We start from the raw sequence: 20,925 nt of genomic DNA, 5'->3' as shown, positions 1-20,925 counted from the left end.
CAGGCTAAGGAGTACTCAGTCGCTGAAAAGCTGAACAAAACACCAGCACAGATATCTATCCTGGCTCTTCTGCAGAGTTCAGACGCTCACAAGAATGCCTTAATGAAGATACTAAGCGAAGCCTATATGCCCAGCAATATAACCTAGGGTGAAATGGCGGATATGGTGGGGCAAGTGTTGGAGAGCCATAAAATAACCTTCCACGAAGACGAGTTGCCGCCAGAGGGTTTGAACCACAACAAAGCACTGCACATCACCGTGCAATGTGAAGATTATTTCATCACTAGAGTCCTGATTGATGGAGGATCAAGCCTCAACATTTGTCCACTGATAACTCTCAGAACCTTGGGAAAAAGCCTGCATGAGATCAAAGATGGGGCTATCAATGTCAAAGCCTTCGATGGATCCCAGAGATCTACTATTGGAGAAATCAGCCTGTGCTTGCAAATGGGGCCAACATGGTTCAACGTCGACTTCCAAGTGATAGACGTCCCGGCATCCTACAACTTGTTGTTAGGACGCCCCTGGATCCACGCTGCCGGAGCCGTAGCATCAACCCTACATCAGGCGATAAAGTTTGAATGGAACCACCAAGAGGTGATCATTCATGGCGATGGTAGTAACCCCATATATAGTCGCCAGACTATCCCAATGATCGGGGGCAGAAGGAAAATAGGCAGAGAGACATACCACCACATCGAAAGGGTCAACGCTGTAGACAAAGACAAGTGGTGGGACAACAAGATCGAAAGTATCCTGAATTGGTGCGGGTACGAGCCTGGAAAGGGACTTCGTAAAAATCTTCAGGGGATCACTAAGCCCATCAAACTGAAGAAGTATGGCACTACCTTTGGCTTAGGGTATGGTTACACTTGGGAAGAATTCAAGAACTGGTCGCCACCATGGCGCGGACCCTACTATCCATTGGAGTTTCCGATACCCATCCTGGAGCAGACCTTCCAACCAGCAGATACTATATATGGGTCAGAAGAAGATGAAGCGTTGGCGGCCATGAAGAATTTGTTCCTGGAGGATGATGATATGGACTGCTGTGTTCTTTTCGAGGAGGAAGGGGAGGAAGGCCCTTCCGTACAAGCTGTAAGCAGGGGGGACCGCCTCAGCAACTGGTCAATTAGGACCGTTAGAGCCCAGAGGGTTTCGGGGTAGCAAGGCTAAACAAAAGCAGCATGCATCGCATTTTTTAGTTTATTTTACTAGTTGATTTTCTTTCCACATTGTCTTTAATTTCGAAAAGAGCTCCGATGTTTCAAACAACTTTGACTTTAATCAAAGCATTTCAGTTTATCATATATATCTCGCTTATTATTTTCTCTATCATTTACTCTATTTTATACAACATTACTATTACTTATCTTGACGATGAACCAACGACTGTGACTTGTAACGAAACAACGCAACAAAAGGACATAGACTCAGAAGAAGATGAAATACCTGAAGAGGTCGTTAGAGAGGTTGAGAATTTTGAGAATAGACCTAAGTCCAACCTGGAGGAAACTGAGGTCATTAATTTGGGAGATACAGAGAACGTCAAAGAAACTCGCATCAGTGTTCACTTGTCGCCATCAGAAAGGGAAAAGTATACGGAATTTTTAAAAGAATATGAGGGCATATTCGCCTGGTCGTATGATGATATGACTGGACTCAGCACGGCCATTGTAGCTCACAAACTGCCAACAGATCCAGCCTGGCCGCCGGTAAAGCAGAAGCTCAGGAAATTCAAGCCCGACATGAGTTTGAAAATCAAAGAAGAGGTTACCAAGCAAGTCAAAGCTAAGGTTCTCAAGGTAGTAGAGTATCCAACATGGTTAGCTAATATCGTGCCGGTACCAAAGAAGGACGGGAAGGTTAGAATCTGTGTCGATTACCGGGATCTTAACCGGGCCAGTCCCAAAGATGACTTCCCCTTGCCAAACATACACATTCTCATCGACAACTGCGCCAAGCATGAGTTGCAGTCTTTTGTTGATTGTTTCGCCGGATACCATCAGATATGGATGGACGAGGAAGATGCAGAGAAAACGGCTTTCATCACGCCGTGGGGAATATATTGTTACAAAATGATGCCATTTGGGTTGAAGAATGTTGGCGCCACCTATATGAGAGCCATGACTACTATCTTTCACGACATGATACACAAGGAGATCGAGGTATATGTGGACGACGTCATCATCAAATCCAAGAAAGCCACTTATCGCTCCGGAGATTATCCAACAACTTCTTTCACAGCGGAGGAATCCTGTACAAGAGGACTCCCGATTTGGGTTGCTAAGGTGTGTCGAAGCAAAAGAAGCTTCCAGACTATTGACGAAGTGCACGTAGGGACCTACGGGCCGCACATGAATGGTTTTGTCTTAGCAAAGAAGATACTCTGAGCAGGGTATTTTTGGATGACTATGGAAACAGACTGTATCCAGTATGTTTGTAAGTGCCATCGCTATCAGATACATGCAGACATGATAAATGTGCCTCCAAACGAGCTTACTGCAACAAGCTCACCGTGGCCATTTTTCGCCTGGGGGATGGATGTCATTGGACCTATCGAGCCTGCCACATCAAATGGGCACAGATTTATCCTGGTGGCAATCGATTATTTTACTAAATGGGTTGAGGCAGCGTCATACAAAGCAGTGACTAAGAAAGTTGTGGCAGATTTCGTCCGTGACCGTATTGTTTGCCGATTCGAAATTTCGGAATCAATCATCACTGATAATGGTTCCAATCTCAACAGCAACTTGATGAAAGCAATGTGTGAGGCATTCAAGATCAAACATAAGAACTCTACAGCCTACAGGCCTCAGATGAATGGAGCCGTGGAGGCAGCCAACAAGAATATCAAGAAGATAACAAGGAAGATGGTCGAAAGTCACAAACAATGGCATGAGAAGTTATCATTCGCTTTACTGGGATACCGCACCACAGTCCGCACATCGACCAGAGCAACTCCCTACATGCTGGTCTATGGTACAGAGGCGGTCATCCCCGCCGAGGTAGAGATTCCCTCCTTAAGGATCATACAAGAAGCAGAGTTGGACGACGCAGAATGGGTAAAAGGTCGCTACGAGCAGTTAGCCCTTATAGATGGGAAAAGGATGAATGCAGTTTACCACGGTCAGTTGTATCAGAACAGAATGTCCAGAGCCTTCAACAAAAGAGTCAAGCCAAGGAAGTTTACACCGGGGCAGCTGGTGTTGAAGAAGATATTCCCGCATCAAAATGAAGCCAGGGGGAAATTCTCTCCCAACTAGCAAGGTCTGTACATGGTTCACCGGGTTCTAACTAGAGGAGCCCTTATCCTTGCAGAAATGGACGGAGAAGTCTGGCCGAAGCCAATCAATTCAGACGCTGTGAAACGATACTATGTGTAACCACTTACGATTTCCTTTATGATGTATTTTGAACTACGCCTGACCTGATTCCCGTTTAAGAGGGGATACGCAGGCAGCCCTATGGGTTCGGTCACAATTTAATAAAAATTTCATGTCCCCCTATTATTGGAACTGGGGCAGAATTTTGAGGAGGACCCTCAAAATTCTGAAGTTGATTTTTCATCCGTTCAGCGCAGCCGTCGGAAGTGCCAGCCCAGTAAAATGGGGCAGAATTTTGAGGAGGACCCTCAAAATTTCGGAACAAGAAAGGTTGCAATGCTTTGAACCACGTCGCAGTCGTTGGTTCATTTAAACAAAACCATTTTCTACTTACGTCATATTTGTTAAATCATGCATAACTATGACAGCTGCTGTTTAGCGACGCTACCCCAACGTCAAGCAGGACGAGCAAAGCCCACGGCAAGACGAACTAACCTTCCCCCTTTTACAAAACTCACGATTTTTCTTTGAATGCAGGCACTCAATTCGCAATGTCGTTAGATATATTTACGCACTCATACTTTCTCAAGAATGCAACTTCTCAGAATCATCACCTATTTACAATTGCTATCCGTATACAATATCCCCAGCAGCCACAATGATGCAATCAGCTATCAGCTATCATCTACCAGCTAAGAGATTTCATTACTATTCGCCCTTATAATTCTTGCATTGCATAAGGCTACTTTTCTGCCTTCCGAGACTAAGCGTTGTCTCCATCTGCATTTCCTGCATTGCATAAGGCTACCTTTCTGCCTTCCGAGACTAAGCGTTGTCTCCATCTGCATTTCCTGCATTGCATAAGGCTACCTTTCTGCCTTTCGAGACAAAGCGTTGTCTCTATCTGCATCTCCTGCATTGCATAAGGGTACCTTTCTGCCTTCCGAGACTAAGCGTTGTCTCCATCTGCATTTGCGGCATTGTATAAGGCTACCTTTCTGCCTTCCGAGACTAAGCGTTGTCTCCATCTGCATTTCCTGCATTGCATAAGGCTACCTTTCTGCCTTACGAGACTAAGCGTTGTCTCCATCCGCATTTGCTACATTGCATAAGGCTACCTTTCTGCCTTCCGAGACTAAGCGTTGTCTCCATTTGCATTTCCTGCATTGCATAAGGCTACCTTTCTGCCTTCCGAGACCAAGCGTTGTCTCCATCCTGCATTATCTGCAAAAGGCCATCTTTCTGCCTTCCGAGCTCTACCTCCACTTGCATGGCTGAAATATCGCCACTTTGACTTACGTCCTGCAATCGGCTGAAATATCGCCATTTACATTTTTTGAATCGGCTGAAATATCGCCAAACGTTATTTAAATCCTACAATCGGCTGAAATATCGCCATTTACATTTTTGTATCGGCTAAAATATCGCCATTTACATTTTTGTATCGGCTGAAATATCGCCAAACGTTATTTAAATTCTCTATCGGACCATTTACACTTTTGCATCGGCTGAAATTTCGCCAAACTATTATTTAAATTCTCTATCGGCTAGAACATTGCCTGTTTATTTAAATTTCTGTCGGCTGAAATATCGCCATTTACGCTTTTGCATCGGCTGAAATACCGCCAAATCTTGCATCTCATGGGCTGAAATATCGCCAAACTGTCCAAAGGCGTCATCATTCGGAGGCATCATCCTCATAGCCCGAGAATACCATGCCATGGCCCGAGGACCCCACTTTATATCCCGCACATCATTATTCAAAGGCATCATGGTTCGGAGGCACCATTATCATAGCCCGAGAACATCATTTCATAGCCTGCGAATCCTTTAATTCTGCGCTTCATGGCCCAGGACATCATGGTCCGAGGACGTCATCCTAACCGTCCGAGGACAACATTCATGGTCCAACGGGAACTTGCATCATGTTTAAGTTTATGCACAATATACGCCTGTATTGCTTACTTGCAGGTACACCGCCTAGCATGACCGTCTCAGCAGGAGCGATCCCGGTCCAGTCCCCACCGCCGATCAAGTTTCAAATACCTCTTGCCCCCCTAAAACATCGTGCCCGTCTCTCTCGAATCGCCATCAGCATGTTCCGTCAATGGTTCCTGTACATACGGCCTGATTCCTGTAAAACCAGGGATATGTAGGAAGCTCAGGACCAGAGCTCGGTCAAATTCTTTTAAAATCGCCTCTTCCGGTCAAAATTGGCCATCATATCTTTACCCGACAACTCTTTCATCCTTCCCGGGTAAAGAGGGGCAACTGTTGATACCCAATTTTCCCTATGTATTTTTGTACCTAAAATACTTCCAAAATAGCATATGTGTGCATATATAAGCACACCCATGAGTTTTGGTATTTTTCATGATTTTTAAACCAATTTATTGCCTGTTTTAATACCACAAAAATCCAAAATTATTCCCAAATTATCATTTTTGGTGATGTAACTTATTTCATTCTCATGTTTACACCAAAATATAAGTAAGGTAATTTTTGCATATTTTTTACAAATTCATTTGGCATTTTTAAAGCTAAATTGCATATAATTGCAATCATAGCCTATCTTGTAATTTTTAGCATTTTATATTATGAAATTAATCCCAGCATTTTAAATTAATATTTATACAATATTTATTTACCCAGTACTCTTAATTTGCTTTTAAAATTGTGTTACTATTTTATAAAAAATTAATAAGGGAAAATTGGCTATTTACAATTTAGCCCCAATGCATTTCAATTATAGCCAAATTGATAACCCAATTCAGTCCCAATTTGAGCCCAAATCACCCCAGCCCAATTACCCAATCAACCTGACCCAGTACCCATTAAATCAAACCCGCCCGCTTTCTTTTAATCTGAATCGTTGATCATTTTTGATCAACGGCCCAGACCTCCCCTTTCCTTTTTTAATTTCAAACGACCCCAAACCCTACCCCATTCCTCACAATACGCCGCCTATGAATCCTCCTTTTTTCTCAACTCTCTCTCAACTCACCTCAAACCCTAGCCGCCGCCTCTCACCGAAACCCTAATCCATGGCTTCCCAGAATCATCGGAGGCCTATACCAGCCTCCCATGGCTTCTATGCGCTCATCTCTGAGGTCCTATGACCAGATCTTGAAGGGGTCTCGACCAAGCCGTTGCTCGATGGCTGTTCTCCGGTCGCCTTCAACCTCTGTCCGGCCAGCCATGGCCATTCGAGCTCGATCTTCGGCTATCCTGCCTAGATCTGGAGTTTCCAAAGCCTTTCTCATCGCCTGGGTTTCTTATGAAACCCTAGCTCTAAGGTTTCTTCTATTTATTTCTTAGATCTGCTCCAAGATCTATATGTGTTTGAACGTTATGAGCATGTTTCTCAAAGTTTCCCCAATTTTTTGCTTTCAAAACTCTATGTTCTTTTAACTATGGTTTTAGGTTAAGTTATTTCGAAGTTCCTCTCTTATTCTTGGCATGTTTCTGACTTAGTTTGTTTGTTTCCTTATCTGAGTAAGCATGTTGAAAACCCTAATTTTGTGATTGTTTGAGTCTGTATGTTAAAGGTTTCATTCGATTCATACGCTGATCATCTCTAGGTTTGTTTGATGTTAAAAACCCTAATTTTGGGAATTTATTCGAGTTCATGAGCCTATCTGTTTGGTTTACTGAAAACCCTAATTTTTAAGGGTTTCACTTGGGACTCTGAAATTGCTTGTTGTTTCACCTGTTTGTCGTCTCTAAACTCAACTGATTTGAAAACCCCAGTCTCTTTGGGAGGCTATTCAAAGTCCTGTGAGGTTGTTTGTGCATGCTTGTATGTTTGAAATTATTCAACTTGATGCCTTGTTTTAACATTTTTTTTCTCTATATGTTCTACGCTTGTGATTCTCACTCGACTCTCTGCATGTTTTCGACTCCTTCTCTCTCTATTACTCCTTGAAGCCTAACTAACATGCTTTGAATGTCTGCTCTATGCTATTGCTGCATGATGTTTCTTTTGCCATAACTTAGCCTCACATGCCTGCTATTTGTGCATGCATTATATACTGAGTACCTCCTGTGATTTATTTAACTCGAAATTGATTTCAAAAAACTTTTCCTTCCTTGAGATCCTGATTTTACTGGCCTGTCAAAGTCTAATTGATTCCTTTTCCTTTGATTGGCCCCACTGAATCTTTCCAAAAATAATTTCAAATCCTGTACTTAGACTTAATTGCCTATTGTATGACTTTACTATTTCTTTTATGGCAACAGCCATTCTGCTTGCAAGGCTGGTTCTTCTTTCCTTATTTGGATACGGTTAGTATCCGTTTGAATAAGAATTTCCTGATTAAAGGGGAGTCTTATACTAATTGATTCTGATTTGTGACCATGCCATATTTGTGTTAGATTTGTACTTGTTACCTTATTTCTCTACACGTTTTCAAAGCTATAAATATCTCCTCCCTTTTCTTTGAACACACGAACACAGACCGAATCGGAGTCCACAAGTCACTCTCACTTAAAATTCTCTCTCTCTTTTACTTGTGCTGCTGTGGACTTTGTTTACTCTACTTTCTCATGCGCTCTTTTGCTTCTCTACTGGTATGTCTCAGTTAGTTTACATGTCTCCACCACAATGTGTTTACTTCTGCCCACTTCTGTCCAATTCTTTTAGTTGATATTTGTTTCTAGCATATTGTAACATGTTCCCCCCCCCCCCCTTCCTTTGTAATTCAGTATTTAAATTATGTATGCATCCTGTCAGTTGTTTGTCATGAATTTGATATTATGAATCCCAAACCCTCATACCCCTTTATAAGTGAGTTATGGTTCGGGGCATGACAACACTCTAATATTGTTGTCCATGATTCTGGATTGGATTCTTTGAATCCCAAACTCAATCAATTCCCATTCCCTTTCCCCCGTTATGTGTTGTTGAGCTTTAGACTTGGGTCTGGCAGTGTCCTAATCACTGTCAAGACTCTGGTCTGACCTTCAAGGGTCTGCTCTTAATGTGTTTGACCAAGCAGGTGGTCAGGGGTGTGCCAGCCTACTTTGTAGCTAGGTATGACCACCATTTGTCATGGCCCCCCAATTCCCTTTCACTTTGCACTTACTCTTAGCTATAAGTTCTGCCCCTATCTTGCAAGCCATGCTTTGGGACCCCCGAGCTCCCTCTGAACTTGGATGCATGAGAGCCAGCTCTTCCACACTGCACTATTCTAATTCTGGTAGTATCTTGGGTGTAAGCAATGCCTGGAATCCCTGAGATTCCTTGGAACTTTGAAGCACCTTGGATAAAGAGAAGGCTTTGGAAATCTGGATCCCGGAAGTGGCTCAATCGCATGTTATTAGACATTAAGGTTGAATTAGGCTACTCGGATCTAGCTGTTAGTTTTTGATGTATCCTTTAATTTCCAGTTTGATTCATTGGGTTGTAATAATTTTGTATGAAACTCGGGGAGTATAGTAAAAGGGTGTGGGAGGGGTCTTTACTTTTCTTGTATCCAAGGGGTAGAAATCATGAATTAGGATTTTATTCAAACTAGAAATCCTGCCTATAGGGTCTTTAATACTGATTTCAATCACATAGAGACCATGCCTATAGGATTTAACGCTTAACTTTACCGCAAAAATCACCTAGAAAGCATGTCTATAGGATTTAACATTCATGTTCTGTAATGACACATATAGAGATCATGTCTATAGGCTCTTGCATTTCTGCATATATAAATGTCATTAGGCAAACCGTTTATAGGCTTAATGACAAAGTTGCATATAGACATCATGTGTGTAAGACTCTTATTGATATCAGGAAAGGGTGTTAAAATCAGTAAACATATAGAAAGCATGCCTATAGGAAACCTTGTCTTTAATAGCATCATTCATTCTTAAACAGTATCGATTGCTGGAACTAGTGTCTTTATTAAAACTAGTAATTTTCTACTTCTGAAGCCCGCTAAAATTGGTAAACCTTTTTCCTATAGCCAATCTGCACTCCCCCGAAACTCGTAAACCTTTTAATCAGTCTACATCTTTTCTGAAATAACTGGTACCTCTTTTCTAAAAATCGGTTTGCATCTTTTCTCTTTGTTTAAACTGATAATTCTTTTTTCTAAAATCAACTTGCATCTTTTCTGAAACTACTGGTACCTCTTTGCATCTTTTTCCTGAAATTAATAGATCCTACGCCTAGGTTTTTTTATTTCAACTCATAAACAAGGGTTGGCTAATTAATGAATTGGGTCAGTCCCTGACAACTGTATCTGAGTTGCCTAATGCAGACTCTCTATTTAAATACATGTGTTGAACCAGTCCGCTCGCTGCTTAATTTAACCTAAGACCAAATCAGTATTTGTCAAGGCATGCTAAACTAAATGATTGTTTGACTTCTGGGGTTAATTTGAGCCTTGTATGCTTGCTTGTCCTCCCCTTTTACTTGATACTTGTTTTGAATGTCGAGCTAGAATTTTATCCTTTAAACTCCACAAAGGCCCCCATCCCTTTCATCCCCTTTAGGATTAGAAGTCCTAATACCCCGGGACTAATAAGATTGGGACGGGTAGTAGCATGCGATAAGTAAACGATACCGTTCCGCGCTTTAATACCTTAACAGGGTGGGAAGGGTAGACATGGAGATGATGATTACACGTTAACACTCCGCGTACAATTGAGTACCAGTATTGTGCGAATGATCCATGTAATGTATAAACCTAGGACCCATTTCTCCTTCTTTATTAGTTTAATAAAATTTTCTGAATCTTTAAAGCTATTGCACTTTCAATTCCTGCTTCTCGCATGATCTTTTCGGATTATCTGCACTAAGTACTTGACCTCTTTCTCCACTTGCACGTTTTTTACAAAATTGCTCCTTTAAAATTCAGCACTTCTTTTAACCTTTTGTGCTTCTTGTACTTGTTTATTTTTTACATCTAAAGTCACAATTGTAGCATGGCCGGGAACCACACTAGTGGATCTTGAGGGTGCCTAAGACCTTACCCTCGAGATAATTTCAAGCCCTTACCCAAAACTCTGGTCTGCATCTTTAATTCTTCTAAAAGTGTCCTAATGCACTATAATCGTTAGGTGGCGACTCTCCAAACTCTCAAAAAACCCAATTCCCAAAGTGGGATAAGAGTTGTCTCCCCAAATGTCGTGAACCCGATTCCGCGAGGAAAAAGGGGGCGTCGACAGCCATCAAAGCTCGAGGTCAAGACTTGCTTAAGAACTTGTTTGATTCAACTTACTTCTTTAATTTATACGTTTGGTTTCTCGGTTATTAGTTAGTATTGGACTAAATCACGTATCTTTAAGACCACAAAACAAGTTTAATTGTTACTCGGATTTTAGAATAAACAGAGCTATCATATGTAATATATCATGTTTAGTTTAACATATGAAACCGAAGGCATAATTTTGTTGTGATTAGCTAGACATATCAGATTTTATGAGAAACTTGGATCGGATAACCCTTCCTAACCCCGCAAATTTAGAAACGAGCTCCAAATATCAAACTTAACATCTTTGTCTTATTGATTTCACACAACACACAGCGGACTCTTGTCTGACCTATATTACATCAGATGACTAACTTGCAAATCAGAGGACACAAAACATCTCCCCAAAGAACAAAGCAAACAAAAGAGAAAGGGGGCGCATATAATTTATTGCCATAGAACTCTGGACATTATTCGCTTAATAGCTGTGGTTGTTGGCGTCGTCAACATACAACTCAGTTTGCTGCAACAAAAAATAAAATTCAGTAAGCAGTAAGAATGTTTATTACTCACCTAAGAACTTAGTATGATTTATATACATGGAATTGTAAAGAATTTTTATACTATTCTTAATGGACGGTTACCTGTAGGTATTTTTAAGTGGCATAATACTATAAAAATTCTTTTACACTATAAAAGTAAAGCTCAAAAAATTGATATTGTTAATTTCATATTACTGACCAGCACAAGAGAGGGGAGGAAGGTTGCATTGAGCTGGAAGGCGGGCAGAGATGCGGAGAGTGTTGCAGAGGCACTCATGGTCCACTGACTGGAGTGCAGAACAACAGTCGGCACTAGGGGTCGGGTTGGTTGTCCCTGGAACCACGAATGGCGCACACACGTTCAGGTTATTAAGTGATACAGAGCAAGTCATTTGTCCCTGACATTCAATCACTCGGCTTTGAAGCACAATTGCTAGCAGAACAAGGGAAACAATGAACTTCATCGCTGCCATATTAATTCCTTCTTTAAATGACTGGTTGTCCAAAAGAAAAGTATTAGCTGACTTATTGTATGTTGTTCCAGGAAGGAAGCGTAGGCTCCTATTTATAATTATTAAGGAAAGCATGAAACAGGAATGTATCCAAAAATTAAGACCCTTCTGCATGAACAACCTAATACAACGTTTTGATACACAGTTTTTTTGTGTTTAGCCACACATTTTGTAATTACAAAATTGTTACACTAAGTTTTGATACACAGCTTTTTTGTGTTTAGCCACACATTTTGCAATTACAAAATTCTTACTTAATTAGCTCTAGGTATTTGGACTTTGCGAAAGATTGATATGCAACAACTATACCGAATGATAACAGCAATTTGCATATACATATAGGGACAAACTGCTAACCTCAGTGAGCTTTCTAACTTAATAATTGCATCACGCAACTCATTTCAACAAGAAAGAATTTGAGCTCTATTCGATGTCGTTAATTTCCTAAACCATTTGAATATGTTGGAGTTTGATTTTCTCGATAACAAACTTTGATCTGGTTGCAATACTATAGCATTATCAGAGCATTTTCTATCCTGAAATCTAGCTAACAATAGTTGTATATACAAATAAAGATAAATTAATGACCCTTAGAATAGAGGGAATATTTAAGATTTGGAATGAGTCAAATTAAAATAATAGTTGAAATTTTATGGTGATTTTGTGTTCAGATCCAAATTTTATTTATACTCAAACAGGTACAAAAGCTAGTTATGAATTTAAATACATAGGGCATAGCCCCTCCATCCAAAAGGACTCCTTTTATCTCCTTTTGTCTTTGTGTGCATAATTTCTTTTGTTAAACTTTTACTTGTTTTTCAGATGATTTACCCATATGATCTCAGTAACAGCTCATATAACAGTCCTGTCAAAAAGTTTCTGTACCCCAAAATCTTAGATCATTGTATTTTTGTGTCGATAGTTAACCATTAATTTGGAATAACGAGCACCGTTTCCAACCATATATAATTGTATTATAAAATATATATACCTCTATTTTAAATAATTATTTTTATATTACATACATGAAGTATATGTTTTTAAAACTATATTCTCTCTTATTCTCAGTTCTGTAAATAATTTTTTTGAGTTTTTATTATTATTGTCAAAATTAATGATACAAATAAATGATTCTAAGGAAATTTTTGACTTAATTATTTTATTAATACAATACTTTATATGCTTGAAAATTCTTTTTCACTTTTTTTTTTATGTCATAACAATTAAAAAAAAAGTGACAAAGATTAATATTTTAGAGGGTAAAATAGATTTTTGGTCATCGGAAGTTTGACAATTTTGGTTGAGTGACCTTCTCGGTGTTACAAACATAATTAAGAAACTTTTCTGTTATATACAAACTAAATATGATATTATTAGGTAATTTTGAATAGTTAAGTGATAACAACGTGAGTAACGGACTCCAATTTATTTGTGTTTAGCACCGTACCGTATTTTGTAGTTGAACTATCGCATATTTGTTGCCTATTAATCAATGGTATTTGGCCCTTGTAAAATTGATGTAGCCAGCAGCTAGCCTACATCAGTTTGCATGACGACCAACTCTGATTACTCTTAATACTTTCTGGCTCGGAGAGCTTTTAACTGAATTGTTGCATATTCACATTCGCGCATCTTCTCAACAAACTTTTACTAGGATTTGAGCTCCACTCATACTCATTTACCTATATCATTTGAAATTTGAGTCTAACTCTTAGAGCATGCTTGAAAAGCCGCAATATCAAAACTAGAAGGAGGCCATTGAAATGAGCTCCAGCTCATACGAGAGAATTGAAGCTGAGAGAGAACATTCTGGAAGCAACTATGAATTCCTTCATTTCTGCAAAATTGAATTACTTTGTGTACCTGTACAATGCTTACTTATAAGCAAAAAATGAAAAAGAAGAAGAGGAGAAGATCTAATCTAGCTGGCATTGAGCTGGCCCTCTAACTACTAACTCTAACTACTAACTGATCCGCTAACTACTCCTAACCACCTGCTAACTACTTTAACTACCTTGTGAAATAATTAAGCATACAATGTACTGTGTGTGTGTGTATCACTGTGTGTGTGTATGTGTGTATACATTTGCTCAATACCCCCCCTCAAGTTGGAAGGGAGGAACTCACGCCCAACTTGTCAAGTAAAGTGGAATGCTTGATCCCTGTGAGGGTTTTGGTGAATATATCAGCCAGCTGATTAGATGTAGGAATATATTGCAATGAGAGCAGTCCTTCCTGAAGTTTGTCTCGTACAAAATGACAGTCGACTTCTATATGCTTGGTACGTTCATGAAAAACTGGATTCTTGGCTATGTGTAGGGCTGCCCGACTGTCACAAAAGACTGGAATTGGGAGAGACAATGGGACTGATAACTCTTCAAACAGTCTGACCAACCACTGCTCTAACTGACATGTTCTCTGCTTCAGCTGAGGACAAGGCTATGGTGGACTGCTTCTTTGACTTCCAACTAACTGGGCTTCCACCAAGTAGTATTAGGTCACCACTAACAGATTTTCTAGACTCTGAGCAAGAAGCCCAATCTGAATCACAAAAGGTACTGATTTTGTAATCTGTGTTGTTAGAGAGAAATATCCCCAGGTTTGGATCACCTTTCAAGTACCTTAACACATGATATGCAGCCTTTAAGTGAGTACCTCAGGGACTCTGCATATATTGGCTAAGATGTTGCACACTGAAGGCTATATCAGGCCTGGTGTTGGTGAGAAAATTCAGCTTCCCCACTAATTTTCTGTATTGAGTGGGATCCTCTAACAGAACACCTTGATCAGCTTTCAACTTGAGTGAAGGATCAAGAGGAGATGGTAGTGAAGATTGTTGCAAGCAGTCATACTCCATCAGTAGCTCCATAGTGAACTTTCTCTGAGAGATCAACACCCCATTCTCTTTATATAACACTTCCAGCCCTAAGAAATAGTGCAAAATTCCCAAGTCTTTGATTTTGAAGGTCTGATCCAGGAACTTCTTCAGAGAATTGATCTCATCAAGATCATTTCTTGTGAGTATGACATCATCTACATATACTGCCACAAATACCACTGTGTTGTCCTTCTTCTTATGAAATAAGGAATAGTCCAATAATGAGTGAGTATAGCCCTTAGAACACAGTGCTTCTGCAAGTTTTCCGTACCACTGTCTACTAGCTTGCTTTAAACAATATAGAGATTTGTTCAGTTTGCACACTAAGCCTGGTTTCTCTATGACTAAACCAGGTGGCACCTCTATATAGACTTCCTCATGTAGGTCTCCATGAAGAAAAGCATTATTCACATCTAGTTGGAACATTTTCCAGCCCTTCTTGACTGTTGTCCCTATAAGGGCCCTCACAGTGGTCATCTTTACCACTGGTGAGAAAGTTTCTGTATAGTCTATTCCAGCTTGTTGAGTGTAGCCTTTGACAACCAACTTGGCTTTGAATCTCTCAATGCTTCCATCTGCCTTATACTTGTTTTTATAAACCATTTACATCATATAGCCTTCTTTCCATCAGGAAGAGGAACCAGGTCCCATGTATGATTTGTGTATAGTGCATGGAATTCCTGAGTCATTGTTGTTTTCCAGGCAGGATTGATGACTGCTTCTTCATATGAACAAGGTTCACACTCATGTGAAATGCTTCTTATCATCTGCTGACTTTCAGGAGTCAATGCATGGAAAGAAAAATGTTGTTTGTTTGGCAAAAGGGCAGTGAAAGATGTAGACTATGCTTCTTGACTTTGGTTAGATGGACATGTTTGGAGATTTGGGATTGAATATACATAGTCCTTTAGATAGGCAGGTGTCTTGTGTGGTCTAGCAGGTCTACACTAGTTAGGACTCTGGTGCTCAGAAGAACTGGTGAGATCAGGAACATAGAATTGGTCCTGACTATGTGGAGCTGATTCCGTTTCTAGGTTGTCACTTTGGTGCATGGATATAGGTGATGATTGGGTATGGTTGTGTGAGTGCCCAGGCGACATTGCATTATGGTGAGGTTCAGGTGACACTGCAATGGAGTGGTGTGAAGACCCATAAGGAAAAACTGGAGCGTTAAGAAGTCCCCCTTGTGCAGGAGGAAACTTTCCAGGACAGGATATGTTATTGAAGTTGAAAGACAGATGGAAAGGGAACACATTCTCATGAAAAACTACATCTCTTGGAACATGTATCTTCCTTGTGACCAATCTTAAGACTCTGTAACCTTTTGAACATGGATATCCCACAAAAACATGAGGAGTGGCTCTTGGTTCAAATTTATCTTTGTGGTTTTTAAGTGTGGTGCTGAAACATAAACAACCAAAAGCTTCTGAGATGAGAATAGTTAGGCTTTTCTTATATAGTAACTCATAGGGACATTTGTTGCTTATGGAGGATTAAGGCAATCTATTTATTAAGTATGTGGAGGTGAGTATACACTCTCCCCAATATTTTAGGGGCAATTTGGACTGGAAAAGTAATGCCCTGGCTGTTTCAAGTAAGTATTTATGCTTTCTTTCTACCACCCCATTTTGTTGGGGTGTGTAGGGGCAAGTCTTTTGGTAGATAACTTTTGATTGGAAAAATGAAGTAGCTTCAGAACGGGTGAATTCCAGTCCATTATCAGTCCTTATGGACTTGATTGAGGTTCCAAATTGATTTTCTACCATAGTAAAAAGGCCTTGATCACATATAGGGCATTACTTTTGCTGCCTAGAAGATGTATCTAGGTAGATCTGCTATAATCATCTACAAGGGTTATGAAGTATCTGTGACCATCATGAGTAGTTACATGATAAGGGCCCCACAAATCAATGTGTAACAACTCAAAAGGTTTGGTTGAGGTTGAGCTTTTCAGAGGAAATGGCAGTCTTGTTTGTCTAGCCATGGGGCATATGGGACACATGAAGGGTTGTTTTGGAGCAAATTTAACTGGTATGGTTGAGATACCTCTCATCTATACAAAAGGTACACATCCCATTCGATTGTGCTACAAGGAATCAACAGTATCAACACCATTAACAAACACATTCAGTACAGAGTGACCACTTCCTTTATTCAATTCTGAACTATATACAGCTGTTTGGGAATGAGAAGGTGCTCTATTTACATGTATGTGATGTGAAGTGGAAAGGCAAGATACAGAATCACAAGTAGTACTAGACATAGGCTTTGAGAATTGAAAATACAAACCATCAATTGCTTTACCAATCTCCAGAGGCCTCTTTACTGAAGGGGCCTGCAGAATGAAGCAAGCAAACTTGTTAAATGCAACTATACAATCAAGCTGAATTGTCAAGGAATGAACAGAGATTAGGTTATATTTGAAACTTGGTACAAAAAGGACTTTTCTTAAAGTGAATTTGGGACTAAGAACAACATCCCCAGTGTCACCTTCACTTTATCCATTTGGCAAAGTCACTGGGAAGGGATAAACTAAGGTTTTGGTGTTGGTTAACAAAGATCTTTTGAAGGTCATGTGGTTTGTGGCACCGGAGTCCAGGATCCAAGAATCAGTATTTGGTTCGAAACAATCATATGAGTGATCACTATGTTCAACAGAATTGCAACAAGTCACAGTACCTGCAAAGTTAACAGCTCCACCAGCTAAGTTTGCATTGCTGGAATTTTCTCCTGCATTTCTTGGTTGAAAGTTTTCCAGTAGATTCAGCAATTGGCCGTACTGCTCCTTGTTCAAATTGTGCAAGTTCCGACCTCGCTCCTGCAACATTCCTTCTTCCCTTTCTCCAGTATTCACTCTATCACCTGGTCCTCCAAATGCATCTGCAATATTTGCTTTTCCCTTGTTGAACTTATTGAAACCTTGTGAATTATAATTGGTCCTATTCATGCCTTGTGGGTACCCATGAAGTTTGTAACATTGGTATGTCCCGGTCTCTTGCAATACTCACAAAAGGGCCTAGGTCTGTTAGGATTGTGGTTTGTAACATTGGTATGTCCCGATCTCTTGCAATACTCACAAAAGGGCCTAGGTCTGTTAGGATTGTAGTTTCCTCTTAAGCCACCAGTTCCAGCAGAGTTTTGGCTGCAATTTGTCCTAAAAGTGTTCACACCTGTGGTGTATACATTGAGAGCAGTAGAGTCGATCATTACTTGATTCTGGGACTTGACCTCTCTCTATTTTTCTTCCTGAATAAGAATGGAGAAGGCTTGTTCTATGCTAGGTAAGGGGTTAATCATCAGTATACTACCCCTCACTACTATATAGACTTCATTTAGTCCCATGAGGAATTGAATCAACCTCCTGTCTTGTTCAGCCTTTTGCATATTGGCCTTAGCTCCACACACACACTGATAACTACACTGAGCATGAACGTTCAGCATGTTCAACTCTTCCCACAGCTTTTTCATTTTCGTGTAATATCCAGTAATATCGAAAGTCCCTTGGCTTAAATCACTAACCTCCTTTTGTAATTGATATAGCTTTGCTCCATTTGTTTGATCATACCAGTCTTCTAGCTCTTTCCAGAGTTCCTTTGCATCGTTAACATATTGTAGGCTATCCGCTAAATTCTTAGAGAGTGAGTTCAGGATCCACGAGGTTACCATGCCGTCGCACCGTTCCCACTGATCGAAGAGTGCATCATTTGCATCTGGATTTTTACATTTTTCATTAATGAACCCTACCTTATTCTTCACAGACAAAGCTCTTAACACACCTCTTCTCCACGATCTGTATCCAGAACCATCAAAAAGGAACTAGCACTAAAGTAGTTCCTGCATTCTCCGATGGATGCATGTAGAGTGGACTGGTTGAGCTCAACGGAGTATTAGTCGAATCCCTCACTTCTTCTTCTCCAGCCATGATTCAAGTGGTCGATGATATGAGATTTAGTTTCCAATTGAGAATTCAGCTGTCAGAGAGCTCAATTTCAGAGAAATAACCAAAAATTAAATTGCGATCTGAAGAACCCTAAATTGAGCAAAAAGGAGACAAAATTGAAGAGAATCAGATCGAAGAAGGAACGAGCTCGATGATGAATTAAATCGAGAGCCTGAGCATGTGCTCTGATACCATATCAAAACTAGAAGGAGGCCACTGAAATGAGCTTCAGCTCATACGAGAGAATTGAAGCGGAGAGAGAACATTCTGGAAGCAACTATGAATTCCTTCATTTATGCAAAATTGAATTACTTTGTGTATCTGTACAATGCTTGCTTATAAACAAAAAATGAAAAAGAAGAAGAGGAGAAGATCTAATCTAGCTGGCATTGAGCTGGCCCACTAACTACTAGCACTAACTACTCCTAACCACCTGTTAACTACTTTAACTACCTTGTGAAATAATTAAGCATACAATGTAGTCTCTGTGTGTGTATACATTTGCTCAATACGCAAAGTAATTGAATTTTGGTGTAATATAACGTAATTACATGGTTTAATTATTTGACCAAATGATTACATGGTTGGTAGGGAATTGGTGTAATTGAGACTTGAGAGTTGGCAATTACATTCTTGTTACGAAAATTAGCTCAAAGTAATAATATAAAACAAGAAGATAGACAAAAATGTAGAGAGAAAGAGAGGAGAGAATCTATTTATTCCATGTATTCAAGTGTATACAATGTGATGTCAAAGCCCTCTATTTATAGGATGACATTGAGGTATACAAAGGGATATCGTAAATATGGTATTAACTATTGAGATCATGGGGAAAGATCATGGGGAGGTTATGGAGGTGTGGGAGTTACAACTATAATGGTGAGAAGTAGTGGGAGTTATCTACATAATGGAGAAGAGTAGTGGGAGTAACTTCTTTAGGAGTTATAGACATCCACTACAAAATAATATTTTATAACACTCCCCCTTGGATGTCTATAGATAATGTGCTTCGTTAAAACCTTACTAAGAAAAAATCCTATGGGAAAAAATCTTAGTGAAGGAAAAAGAGTACACATATCTTGTAATACGCATTATTTGCTGCCTCATTAAAAACCTTGCCAGAAAAACCCAATGGGATAAAATCTTAGCTAAGGGAAAAAGAGTACAGCGCGTATTTGCCTCCCCCTGATGAAAACATCACTTTATTCTTCGGAGACGACGAATTCCAAGCTTGTATAACAACTTCTCTAATATTGAGATCCGCAATGTCTTGTGAAGAAGTTTGTCAAATTATCACTTGAACAAATTTGTTGAAGAACTTTGGTGAATGTGCTTTATTTTGTCTCCGTAGATAGTCCTTCTTTCAATTGATATAAGCAAACAACTTTATCTTCAGTATTATTGGAATCTTCTCTTCAAAGTCAAGTCACATGTTTGTTGTGTGTTGAGCCCCTTGCTTTATCAGTTGCTTATCTTGGCATAACTTGAATAAGTATCGACAATTAACTGCCTTGTAATATGATAATATGGCAGTACTCTCACATGCAAATAGAATGTTTAAAGAACGAACTTCAGGAAAATGCCTGCATTTGCATAACCAACAAAATCTTGGCGATATTTGTTAGAATAAACAAATCTAAATCAAGTATTCCTTTTGAAATATAATACTAATTGTATTCCAATATCTCCACATTGAAATAAAACTATATCTTGCTAGCATATTGTTATACTCATGGTTCTAGCCAGATATATTAGTGCACCAATTGCACTAGACACAAAAATGAATCATGTACGCCATGATCGCTCTAATATACATAAGGATCTGCCGAAGATTTATTTAATAAATTTCTTGGGAACCTTAATATGTTTCAGAACAATTTAAATTATTCAAGGATTTTCATTATCTGCATATCAAATGTATTGTCAGACCCCCCACAGGAGAACATGTCTCCTAATACCAGGATATTTACGAAAATTTTGTGCTACAAATCGTCTTTATGTCTATCGACTTGATTTTTTATTTCACTTTCAGGTATGGGGACTATCCGTAAAACTTCACATTTTTCAGGTGAAATCAATTTCATTGCATATTTTTCATTTGGCCAATCATTTATCTGTCCAAATTCCATGACAGATTTGAGCTCAAGATCCTCGTCAATATTAATAATATTGAGCGCTACATTATATTAACAACATCATCGACGATCATTTTACATATGTTCCATCATCACACAATAAAGACATAACTTATCGAGATCTCATTATTTTCAGGTACCTGAGCCTCTCCCATGAGGTCTTATAAAATGTTATGTCATGGTGCTCTTATAAAGCACTTGCCTCCTTATTATGACCATCTTGAACATTTGCTCCCTCCTTCTTCAAGGAGTTTTAATCTTTGGAACCCGATTTGTCTATTATGCTTCATGTGTGCCATAAACTCTATCCATCATGGACGTTATTCTATTTGGAGCATTAGCAGCTGGAATATGACATTTAGCTTTGGGTCAGCAATGTGCCTGGAAATATTTTAGAAATGAATTATC

The 20,925-nt window shown here is 39.6% G+C and overlaps 2 protein-coding genes across 2 annotated transcripts; both read right to left on the bottom strand.

The window, feature by feature from the left end:
* Positions 1 to 10,845: 10,845 nt before the first annotated feature.
* Positions 10,846 to 11,547, bottom strand: LOC109220456 (protein 108-like). The gene is made up of 2 exons (XM_019384926.1): positions 11,252 to 11,547; positions 10,846 to 11,033 (listed from the first exon to the last, which is right to left on the bottom strand). Exons 1-2 carry the CDS (start codon positions 11,523 to 11,525, stop codon positions 11,026 to 11,028), a joined length of 282 nt encoding a protein of 93 aa, XP_019240471.1. The 5' UTR covers positions 11,526 to 11,547; the 3' UTR covers positions 10,846 to 11,025.
* A 6,129-nt stretch (positions 11,548 to 17,676) lies between these two features.
* On the bottom strand, positions 17,677 to 18,232 carry LOC109220455 (the record flags this gene model as incomplete). The annotated part of the gene is made up of 1 exon (XM_019384925.1): positions 17,677 to 18,232. A coding segment is annotated over one exon (556 nt), but the record flags the coding sequence as incomplete, so codon positions are not given.
* Positions 18,233 to 20,925: the final 2,693 nt, after the last annotated feature.

The sequence above is a fragment of the Nicotiana attenuata genome, unplaced genomic scaffold, assembly GCF_001879085.1.
Source record: "Nicotiana attenuata strain UT unplaced genomic scaffold, NIATTr2, whole genome shotgun sequence".
NCBI lineage: Eukaryota > Viridiplantae > Streptophyta > Magnoliopsida > Solanales > Solanaceae > Nicotiana > Nicotiana attenuata.
Note: the sequence above shows the minus strand (reverse complement) of the source record. Positions and strands in the feature narration are given on the sequence as shown.

Excerpts from the sequence above, each read along its gene's own strand:
- LOC109220456 (XM_019384926.1), bottom strand. The coding sequence starts at position 11,525 with ATGGCAGCGATGAAGTTCATTGTTTCCCTTGTTCTGCTAGCAATTGTG.